At 40.5% G+C, this 12,410-nt stretch overlaps 1 protein-coding gene across 1 annotated transcript; it reads right to left on the bottom strand.

Annotated features, from left to right (window-relative positions):
* Window positions 1-386: 386 nt before the first annotated feature.
* On the bottom strand, window positions 387-4,341 carry LOC134467092 (uncharacterized). The gene is made up of 4 exons (XM_063221013.1): window positions 4,248-4,341; window positions 3,078-3,185; window positions 2,135-2,342; window positions 387-848 (listed from the first exon to the last, which is right to left on the bottom strand). The coding sequence occupies exons 1-4, from the start codon at window positions 4,316-4,318 to the stop codon at window positions 387-389; spliced, it is 849 nt and encodes a 282-aa protein (XP_063077083.1). The 5' UTR covers window positions 4,319-4,341.
* Window positions 4,342-12,410: the final 8,069 nt, after the last annotated feature.

The raw sequence follows: 12,410 nt of genomic DNA, 5'->3' as shown, positions 1-12,410 counted from the left end.
TCCAAACGGCCTGAAAGCCTCTTAGAGGCACTAGACTCCAGAGGGTTAATGAAACGAATTGGTGCAAGATAAAAAGAAGCCTACAAATCACTAAAACAAAGCAGCATAACATTTAAATTACATTGGACATGTTGGATATGAAAGGATGTCTAAAAGGTATTAATAACAAAATATGCAAATCAGATTTTTAATCAAACTATTATTACCTTTTTTGTGTATGTAGTCAGTTTTGACCGTTAACACCATGAGCGTAACCCAGTTTCTAACACAATCAGAGGGTTAATAGTTAGTGGAATTGGCAAATAAAGTCCATGGACCTAAAGGGCGCACGACAATGGTAGAGTGACTCCCATACAGAGAGCTTGCTCTCGGACCGCCTATCACCTCTATCTGTACATTTTGGCAACGTCATGGAGGAGCCTCCCAAAAACACCGTGGTGGTGCTTCCTCCCCAACCACTCGTGCCACTCTATCCAGGATAGGTGGTCCGAGAGCAAGCTCTCTGTACGGTTGCCCCTCAACCTCCATATGTGCTCCTTGTAATGCCTCCAGCCTCTCTCAATATGCTGGGTATGTGCACCACTCCTCTGGTCAACAAACCACCTACTGTGGTTGACTCTGTGGTGCACATACCCAGCATTTGAGAGGACACGGTAGGCCCGCCATTCATCACTTATGATGGCCGTTCCCGGTTTCACGTGGCGTTGTATGATTGGCACCAGGTGTCTCCTTGAACGCCTCTCAACCAGGCGGAGGATGGGTTTGCGGGTTTTCCCCCGCCTCACAGCCAGCATTCCAAATACCCACTTCTTCCTCTGCCAAGCTCCTGCTACTCGTCCTCTCCCATACTGATGCAGAAATAGAAAAAACAAATATAAACAGCGTTACATAAGTATTAATATAGGACTATAGCCTACCGATACCTGTAGACTACCTTAACCAGGCATTTATGTAAGGGTTAACGTTCGGCGAGAAGGTCGCTACCGTGGAATAGCAGCACGACAGAGAGAATCTTTAGACCCCGACGCGGAGCGGAGGGGTCTTGTTCTCTCTGAAGTGCTGCTATTCCACAAAGCGACCGACTCGCCGAAAGTTAACCCGCTTATTATATGGATATACTTAAATGATTCACACATGGCGGGGACATTTCTTTAGGCATATTTAATGTGCAGTCTATTATAGTTTTTAATGTCAAAAGATTGTTGCTGCGCAAAACAAAACAGTGCCGTTGTGGAACACCGCTAACAGCTAGGTAGCCAGGACAACAGGTGTTGTCTATCACAGCAGCAGATTAGAGTCTTGTTGAAAAGTCGCTTTAGCAGTGAAAAGTCTTGTTGCCATTGACAGCGGTCTGTTATAGACCAACCCGTCCGTTATCGAAAAATAACAGACGTAAGAACGTTGGGGAGCCCCGTTGAAATGAATGGAGCATTCGACCGATGACGTCACAACCATAGAGTGTAGCCTACTTGTCACTGACAGCCATAAAAGTCTTAAAGGTACACTGTGCAGGAAAAGGTCAAAAAAGGTACTGCAACTATGCTGCTCATTGAAATTGGGTTGCCTATTGCCAAATTTGATCTTTTCACGAAAGTTTACAAAGTAATAAACAAATATATTCTAGTATGGTCCAAGTACAGTCATTTTTGCAGCTAAAAATGGCTATTTCTGGAAATTCAAAATTGCGGGCCATGAAAAGTGCCATTTTTCCAGTCATAATGAATACTTTGAATTTGATGGTGGTGGTGAGTATTCATGGAAAAGGTAACATTAGTGAATGGGTGTCATGGATTCTGGAAATAAACAACTAAAAATCTCACACAGTGTACATTTAACATACATTGGCAAAAATACTTGAATTACACAAACAGTATATTCAGCAAATCCTCTGATGCAGTACAATGCATGTATGGCGCAGTAGCCTACCACCATAAACATTCATGTTCTGTGAGGCGAATATCTTGGTATGGTGCATTTGAACCTATCATAGAGACAATGAATTCATTGAAGCACTCCAAAACGGGCCCTCCAACAAAATACCTACTGTATAATGTAATGAGGACCCAATTTTGAGCCCCTCTACACCTGACCTGACCTGACCTGTTAACCCCTGTCCTTTATTGCTATTACTCACCTTCCTCTTGTGACGAAAATGACTCTCGTCAATCGCCACAAACTCCCTCCTTCCGCCAATCCGCTGTCCTGTGCGATGCCTGAATCTGTCCATTGCCGAAACACAGCTGTCCCTCAGCTTTTTATTCATTTTGGACAGTGTAGTAGAACTCTGGGCAATTTCATCTTGCATCATGTCGATCTGCCGGAGTCTGAGACCTTGAGAAAATCTTCAAGAAAAAAAAACAAGGATTCAATATTGATGAAGGATGTAATTCTATTGTAATGTCTAACTTCAGGAGGCCTGGCAACATTTAAGTTTGTTTATGTTTGTTTTAATGCCCCCATTCACTTCCAGTGAGTATGCTGAGCTATGCTAATAAGTCTGATACAATAAATCTAAGCACTGAAAAAAATGAGAAGAAATGATAGGCACATTCATCAATAATGCTTGGAAATAATACAAATATCTGAAAATCTAAAAAGGGTGGACTGTTACTTCTTAGCCAGGTTCCTGGCATACTGTCCTAGTATTCATTATTATGTTTTATTAGCCTTCCCACAGTTTACGGAAAGGTACTCTAATGCAGTGTTTCTTAACTGGTGGGTCGGAACCCAAAAGTGGGTCACGAAGGGGTCCTGAGTGGGTCGCAGAGCTGTGGTGTAAAAATGAATGAATGAAATTTAACCAAGATGCGGTATTGAATACATGACTGATGTCCAAGAGAGAGTGAAACTCCTCTCCATTAGTTAATAGACATACAAATGCTGATGCATATTTTCAAATGCATGGATATATTTTTGATAATTATTTGAAGAATTTGATGGTGCGACAATATATTGAGTCACAACGTAATAACCAAAAAAAAATGAGGGTCCCAAGGCTATTCCAGTTAAGAACCACTGCTCTAATGGGTAATACATGAAGACATTGTCCTGGTATTACCCCCGGAGGTTTTTCTTACCTGTACATGAACTCGATCCACTTTTGAAAGGGGACTTTGGAGTGGCTGAAGACGGAATTCTGCCGCACGGAGGTGTGTGTGGTTTTGTGGGCAGTCCGTCGACATATCCTGTCGTTAGTATAAAGAAATAAAAGTATTAAAGGCTTACACCAATAATATACACACAAATGAAGATAATGTACTGAATAACATCCAATTATCGATGCAGATACATATATAGCAGTTTTACAATAATATACCTTTACTGAGCAGTCAATAATAACAAAGATATACAGTATCACCAGAAGTGTCAAAAGTAAAAGTAAAAAAGACAAACAAGACAGTCAGGCTAACTTATTGGAATAAGCAGTAGACCTGTGTACTTGTCTTGTGATTGGACCTTTGAGCTAGTTGGATGAAATTTGTGGTGGGTTCTTGTAGGTTTTCATTGAGTTTTTCAGTAACAACACAGTTAACAATGGAGTAAGTTGTGTAACAGCTATGTGATATTTTAACAGCTATGCACTTTTGTGTAACAGCTATGTAGGCCTACTTTTACTTTAGGCTTATGGCCTACCTGCACTGATTCTTGAAAGTTTGGCAAAAATGTTTCCCACAGTTTTTCAATGAAAAACAATTACATTTTCATGACCAATAGAGAACCATGATTAAGGTCTGCTACTCATATGTAGCCTACATTCGTTTCAGAGGTGCACTGTGTCATCTAAAAGTAGTTTCTAGATTGCATTCACAAATGTTGTTTTTCATGAGTAGCCTTAGGCCTACCACCACCATAAATGTCTACGTAGGCCTAAGCCTATATTCATTATGAAAAAATGAATAAATTGCACTTTAGCCTAGGCCTACATGAAAGGATCTCCATTGTTCTTCATTTGGAATTTCCAGAACTAGGCCTGAAACCTATATTCGTTATGAAAAAAATGAATAAATTGCACTTTAGCCTAGGCCTACATGAAAGGATCTCCATTGTCCTTCATTTGGAATTTCCAGAACTAGGCCTACATGTTTAGCTGAGGAACTGTTATTTGTCATAGCCTATTAGTAGGCCTAAATGATAGTTCATTATTTAGGCCTAGTCAATATTCATGAACCATTGGCAATACTAGCAGCAGTTTCAATGAACAGCATAGTTGCAATGGGTTGGTATACCCTACAGGCCTATGACTTTACCAAGCATAATGGTCCGCAGTCCTCCTCTTCTTGGTCAGCTTCATGCTGTGGTGGCATTTCTTACATTTCATTTTCTTCTTTATCAGTTTGCGCGACTGCAGCCATTGTATCGTCTTCAGATGTGAAGTCTCACCACGAATTATTTTTTTCACAAAATCGAATTCCAATCTCATCATGAAACTTCTGTGATTCTGCCTTGTATCTTCCCGCAATTGACGTGGAGTAATGGTTACCTACGTCATCAACCGGAAGAAGTTGGAAGAAGCAGCCGGGCCAGAAGAACTCAGTTGCTTGCCTGCCTTGCACATGAAAGCTGTTTGGTTTTTACTCACACCCTCGCCCTGTGAGTGGGCCTTGGTGAAATATCGGCAAAAGGGAGTCGCGCAACGGATGAGGACAATGTAATCAATGGTGAGTTTTTGTTCCATTTCTGTGTGTGAGAAATAGGTAGTGCTAGGCATCGCGCATTCACATAACATTGGCTTCCGCATTAGTTTATTGAATAGGCTACCTATGTGAAACGGTGCGAACATCCAAAACAAGTACCGGTAGCTTGTTTAATTGGATGTTTAGTAGGCCTGATCCAGGGGTGTCTAAAAGGACTGACATGTCAGTTTACCTATTACCATAAGCCTACGTGGAGGATTAGCTTTAAAAATGGTCGGGACGTAACACCACAGTGACAACATGTCCGGGTAGGCCAACGCTGTTTTTTCTACTCGTTAAAAAAAGTGGTGGGGACAAGCTAAATTAATCTCAAAAGTGGTATCTGGTGTGTAATGACACCCATGGCATCAGACCCGGATTAAGGTGGGTCTGGGCCCCGGGGCAAGGAGATTGCAAGGGCCCCCCCTCCTGCCGTGCACCCGTTATAACGCTGTGACATTATACATAATGTCGTGACTTAATCTGGCGACTTCTAGCGACTTTTGAGAGAGTCAATATAACAACTTTCTGTGATTTTCTTAACAATACTGAGTCCACTGGAAAAACGACATTGGAAATCCAAATTTGTTCACTGAAAAAAATACAGTTGCTCTTTCAATGACATAAGTCTTTAAGTACAATATAATTTATTCCAATACAGTTATAATATTATGTAAATGTCTATGAGCTTTTAAATAAATTATTGGTGGCTAAATCTGATATGTGAGATATTAATAAAATAATATTGATAGAAGTTTCGATAAATGGATTTAAGAATATTAGATTCAATTTTCACTTAACTGTGGGACATATGGAAGCGTAATTTACAAAGTGAAGTGGTACAAAACCTGGTGTTCCGAAGGTGAATGTCTACTTGTCTATTACTCTCCCCGAAGACAACTAATAGGTATCATGACAAGTGAATCACCATCAAAATCACTTCCCACAGAAAATAGATTCAAGTTCTACTAGCTCTCTACTGGGGCCAGCGTTAGGCCCAGGATACGTTGTGGTCACGAAGCAGGTGTAGTCAATTGAGAAACTTTGCCGTTAGATTTAGGTGCTGTTTCCACGTAGCAGGATATTTTTTTAGCAGGGTATTTTTTTCTCCTGCTAGGTGTAAACGAAACATGTGGATAAAAAAAAGCCTCCATTGTAACAAATGCGTTTCAGCTGCCCAAACAGGATTTTTTTCTCCTGCTTTTTATACCTGGATTTTTAAATATCTGCTACGTGGAAACGGAAGGCCAAAACCAATGCAAAGCCAATAGAAAAAAAATATCCACATATAAAAATATCCAGCTACGTGGAAACAGCACCTTAGTGACTTGTGGGGGTTACACCTCTCCATTACGAAACTGTAAAAAATCACTAGCACTGTCTTCTTCTACTACAGACATAACCGTCCCCACACGTTTTCTAGAGATTGGCATTGCGTGCATGGTGCTGTGACATCATACGTAATGTCATGATGTTATCTGGTGACTTTAAGCGACTTTTCAGAGAGCCAATTGCGACTTTCTGTGATTTTTAGCAGAACTGAGTCCACTGGAAAATCCATATTGGTTTTTCTCTTACAATGGCTGCCGTTCCTCATGGCCCAGGGATCCTCTGGTTGTCGTCCCCCATGCTCCAGGGGCCCTCTGGTTGCCATACATCATGGCTCAGGGGCCCTCTGGTTGCCATATTCTGTGGCCCAGGGGCCCTCTGGTTTTCGTATTGCATGGCCCAGGGATCATCTGGTTGCCATATCCTGTAGCCCAGGGGCCCTTTGATTGCTGTCCCCCTAGGCGCTCTGGTCGCCGTACCGCATAGCCCAGGGGCCCTTTGATTGCCGTTTCCTGTGGCCCAGGGGCCCTATGGTTGCCATATCCCGTGGCTCAGGGGCCCTTTGATAGCCGTCCACAGTGGCCCAGGGGCCCTGTGGTTGCCATATCCCGTGGTTCAGTGGCCCTTTGCCATCCCCCGTGGCCCAGGGGCCCTCTGATTCCCGTCCTCCGTGGCCCAGGGGCCCTCTGATTGCCGTCCTCCGTGGCCTAGGGGCCCTCTGGTTGCTGTACGACATGGCCTAGGAGCCCTCTGGTTCCTATGTCCTGTGGCCGAGGGCCCTCTGACTGCTGTCACTCCCCCCAGCCCATTTCAGTTAACCCTTATAGACTAAAGAAGTACAACTAAAGAAGATCCTAGAATAGAGGGCTCTATCGCAATCAGCATCCACATCGGTATCTGGATTGTTGTTGGGCCCCCCCTGGGACCTCTGGATCCATGGGCCCCCGGGGCGCCAGCCCCACTCGCCCGGTCGGTAATATGGCCCTGCATGGCATACATACTCTGGAGTGGCCTAAAGTAGGCCTATTGTAGCGACCAGGGACATCGAATGGGATAGCTGTCACTCGCCTCACGGTGGGTGACAGATGGGGGAATGGAAGAAATGGACCACGGGACTGTAGGCTATGGAATAAGTTTTGAAGTGTAAGCTTAGTGAAGAAAATACGGATCACTGGTGTGAACAAAAAAACCTTTTTAAGAGGAACAATTAATTAGAGCATGCATAGAAAGAAAGGAATCAGTCGACCATGCTGAAAAGTAGGCCTATGGAAACATGAAAAACTCAAACAAAAGAACACGCCTAGAACTTTGTTGGACCAACACTGGACTTTAAAACAACCTCCAGCCTTGAGGAATGAGTGCATGATGAGTGCAACATGAGTTTGCTCACACTTCTCTGATTACAGTCGCCAGATTGGTTTAACAGGTTACATCAAAATACCCTTTGATGCTTGAACATTTAGAAAAATCCTTTAGCCTACTGAGCGTATTCTTGCTTTTATGTCCCATTGTCTCTGAAATTAATAAACCCCATTCAGGTGTTGTTAATGACCTTACAGGCTAGTTTAGACAAGAAACCGGTCATTTTAAAATATGGGTGGGAGACGTGACGCCTTGTTTTTCCGTAACATTGGTTAAAAACCTACAAAATTGTTATTTTTCCTTTACAGAACAAATGTCAATGAAAGACGATGTGGTACATTATGTTTCATATTAGTCTTTGATGAGAAGACACATTTATGTAAAGGTTTATATGTCAAATATCCTGCGGTGTGACTGTAACATTAATGAAACCCGGAATATAATATATATATAAATTACCCAACAACATTTTGAATAATGTAGGAAGCATTTGGCATGATTGCATAAATATTAACTTAATATTAAGATATGTGAATGTGAAAAAAGTCTAGACAGTAATATTAACTACAAGTTCAATTTTGTAACACAAATTGCGTCCTGTGGGGTGACATATGTCAATGTTTGTGAATGAGCAGCTGCAAGGCCTTAAAGACTGGCTCCGAACCAGTCAGTACCTCAGTTATTGGAGAGTGCGGTGGAAGTTCATGGTGACTATTAACCTCTTAATATGTCTTCATATTGCAATGTTTCTGTCACGCAATGCTTAGGTTCATTTTATGGTGTCCTGTGGCGTGACTGCTCTTATAGAAGGAAAAATATATATTTTTTAAAAGAAAACACATATTAACATTAAACACAATATCATTATCAAGTTAGCATGAGCTCAGATGTCAGTCATGTATACAAAAGGATTAAAATGGCCTAATCCAGTGTATTGTGTGACTTCATTTTCCTGCGGTGTGACATGCCTATGCAATGTGTTGATGCAGGACACATTTTCCCAAAAATGGCAAAAAAAAAGGCGAAATTCCACGGACCACTAAGTGCTTTATTTTTTCTATTATTGTCCAATTTTTTTCCATCATTTTTTTCAGGAATTGGAAAAACTTTTTTTTTTTTTTGCGTTACGCCCTTAAACGTCAACCACCCATATATGTTTTTTGGATATTCAATTTTTAATTTTTCAATGTATTATAATAATATAATAATTCATATGCTGAAGGTTGTTGTATTCCATGCTGTGTGTGTAATTTGTAGAGCCAGAAAAGAGCTTTCAAACAACACCTTAGACATCTTTTTGTGACTTATACTGACTGATATAATCAAGGCTGAATGTATAGTGTCCTACCCTCATATGTAAACTTTTGCTAGTCTGTTTCTCCCTTAATATTGGTGTCAGATTCACACAAATGCAGTTCTGGGGTGCTATCTTGCTACTAAACAGGCACAGCAAGTATGATTGAAATCTGTGCCGGTTGGGTCACAAAGTGTCTGATTTCACGTGAAATGACCCAGTAAGTAAACACTGAGTATTACAATAATATTTTAGATAGTTGGCATATTCGCCACGCTGTGAACCAATAAACACACAACAAACTAAACATACAAAAATAAGGGGGGAAAAAACACAAGAGAGAGAGTGGATGACCAGAGCCAGCCGTCTCAAGACAGTACACCGGAACAGGTTACTAACCCGCCTTACTCAATGTGAGCTAGTAGTTATTATAACTTAAACATAAAACAAAAATACCCTGTGAAGGACGGTGGCGTACCCCACCCTAGCCCAAGGGCAGTGCGTCTCCCAGCCTGGAAGGCACAGGGACAGAGAGGGTTGTAGAGCCAGAAAAGAGCTTTCAAAAAACACCACGGACATCTTTTTGTGACCTACAGGGACTGATATACTCAAGGCTGAATGTATAGTGTCCTACCCTAGGTATAGTGTCCTACCCTTGTATGTAAACCTTTCCTAGTCTGTTTCTCCCTTAATATTCATGTCAGATTCACACAAGTGCAGTTCTGGGGTGCTGACTTGCTACTAAAAAGGCACACCAAGTATGATTGAAATCTGTGTCGGTCGGGTCCCAAATTGTCTGATTTCATGTGAAATGGCCCTATTGCTTTCTACATGACTTGTGTCCAATTGCCCATCATTGAAAATTGTGCTTTTTTCTGTTTGTTTCCTCACAGGTAGCATCACGAAGGCAGTTAACCCTTGAAACTTTTTTCAAAGGACCATCATAGTCAGGAAATTTCCTTAAGCTCCTATAGTTGCCGTGAATGCCCGGCCAGCTCTGTCCCATAACGCCGACGCCCAGAGTATTTTCATAGCTGACCAGAAGTCATCATGCAGTTTCTACAGCTTTCACTTTAGATCAATATTACAGACCCTCAATATATTTTTATTATAAAAACTATTTTGTGAGATCCTGAATTACAGTGCAAAGTGGCGGAGCTCAAAAGTATGGGCACGCTCCTGCTGCCCAGTAGAAAATATCTTTTAAATGCAGTACAGTTCCTAATTATGCGTTCATGTGGTATCGTAATTACCGTAAATACCAAACACTGACATCCAAAGCACACAAGAACGCTACCACTTCTTGTAGAAATTTGAGAAACGAGTTTACGAGCTGATGATGTACACAACAGCTGGCTCTACTCTCAGTTGAAATACTCAAAAACCGGCATTCAGTATGTTCAGATAGTCATGGTAAATGACAGTGTCAGAAAATATTCAGCATTTTCACCTTTTGACTTCCTAATTAATTTGCTTGCTGTAGCTGATGAACATCAGTCTATTATCGATTTAATAACAAAAAAAATGGCCAGTCTCGCTCTGGTCCACCATCTTTCATTTGTAAACAAAAACAAAATATCACATGAACGCAACGCACTTGTAAATACCACTTCGCAACTAGATAATATCTACTAGATAAGACGCATGAATGCACTATATCTCTTCTCCTGCCTCCCTCTCCACAAGCTCTCCCCTCCTCTAATCTGCTCATTTTTCTGGTCCTCATCTCTTTCTTCTTTCCTTCTCCTCTCCTCTTATCACGAACACAACTCAGTGTGTGTGTGTGCGTGTGCGTGTGTGTGTGTGTGTGCGTGTGTGTGAGAGAGAAAGAGAGAGTGTGCGTGAGTGCAAGCTTGTCATGTGTGGGTTTTTGCAATGTGGGGAAATATTTGTTTTTAATCTTCATACCTGAATGTTTTTTTATTAATAATATTTGTAGTTAATTTTTCATCTGTGAAGTCGTTTTTTAATTGTGTTAATTGTGTTAAACTGTTAACTGTTTCCGTTTAGAAATTAAATATTTAAAGATATTGACGTTGTCTGTCTTGTGTTACCGTTACCATGAAGCACATCATCTCACATCTCAAATGTATTGTGTAAGTGGTTTGTAAATGTTTTGATGAGCATAGTACGATCTCTCAGATGTTGCCTCCCAGGCATAAGCAATGCTCAACAAGTCATTTGTTAATGTGTTGTAAAGCCTTGACAGGATTTCACTTTAGATCAGTTCCCCAGATATACTTAAGTAATGAGGTGTAACTCCTTGATAATGCATAAGCAATGCTTATCAAGTCATTTGTTAAAGTGTTGCAAAGAATGGAAAGGTTTTCACTGTAAAAGTTCCCCAGATATGCCTAAGGAGTGAGTTTTAACTCATTGATAATGCATACGCAATGCTTGGCAAATCATTTGTTAACGTGTCGTAAAGCCTTAACAAGTTTTCACTTTAGAACAGTTCCCCAGATATACTTAAGTAATGAGTTGTAACTCCTTGATAATGCATAAGCAATGCTTAACTAGTCATTTGTTAATGTTTTGGAAAGCATGGAAAGGTTTTCGCTTTAAAAGTTCTCCAGATATGCGCAAGTAGTGAGTTGTAACTTCTTGATAATGCATAAGAAATGCCTAACAAATCATTTGTTAACGTTTTGTAAAGCATGGAAAGGTTTTCACTTTAGATCGGTTCCCCAGATATACTTAAGTAATGAGTTGTAACTCCTTGATAATGCATAAGCAATGCTTAACAAGTCATTTGTTAACGTTTTGTAAAGCATGGAAAGGTTTTCACTTTAAAAGTTCCCCAGATATGTACGAGTAGTGAGTTGTAACTTCTTGTTAATGCATAAGCAATGCCTAACAAATCATTTGTTAACGTTTTGTAAAGCATGGAAAGGTTTTCACTTTAGATCAATTCCCCAGATATGCTTAAGTAATGAGTTGTAACTCCTTGATAATGCATAAGCAATACTTATCAAGTCATTTGTTAATGTTTTGGAAAGCATGGAAAGGTTTTCACTTCAGATAAGTTCCCCAGATATAGGCCTACTTAAGTAGGCCTAATGGGTTTTAAATCCTTGATAAAAGCATAAGCAATGCTTATGAAGTCATTTGTTAATGTTTTGGATAGCATGGAAAGATTTTCACTGAAAAAGTTCCCCAGATATGCGTTAGTAATGCGTTGAAACTTCTCGATAATGCATAAGCAATGCTTATCAAGTCATTTGTTAACGTTTTGGAAAGCATGGAAATGCGTTCACTTTAGATCAGTTCCCCAGATATACTTAAGTAATGGGTTATAATTCCTCGATAATGCATAAGCAACGTTTATCTAGTCATTTGTTAATGTTTTGGAAAGCATGGAAAGATTTTCACAGAAAAAGTTCCCCAGATATGCGTTATTAATGCGTTGAAACTTCTTGATAATGCTTACGCAATGCTTATCAAGTCATTTGTTAACGTTTCGGAAAGCATGGAAAGGTTTTCACTTTAGAACACTTCCCCAGATATACCTAAGTGATGGGTTATAAATCCTTGATAATGCATAAGCAATGCTTACCAAGTCCTTTGTTAGTGTTTTGGAAAGCATGGAAATGTTTTCACTTAAAAGGTTCCCCAGATATGCGTTAGTAATGCGTTGAAACTTCTTGGTAATGCATAAGCAATGCTTATCAAGTCATTCGTTAATGTGTTGTAGAGCCATAACAGGTTTTCACTTTAGATCAGTTCCACATATATAGTTAAGTAATGAGTTT

This window comes from Engraulis encrasicolus, chromosome 17 (genome assembly GCF_034702125.1).
Source record: "Engraulis encrasicolus isolate BLACKSEA-1 chromosome 17, IST_EnEncr_1.0, whole genome shotgun sequence".
In the NCBI taxonomy this organism is placed as follows: domain Eukaryota; kingdom Metazoa; phylum Chordata; class Actinopteri; order Clupeiformes; family Engraulidae; genus Engraulis; species Engraulis encrasicolus.
The sequence above is the reverse complement of the archived record's forward strand: the minus strand, read 5'-3'. Positions and strand labels throughout refer to the sequence as shown.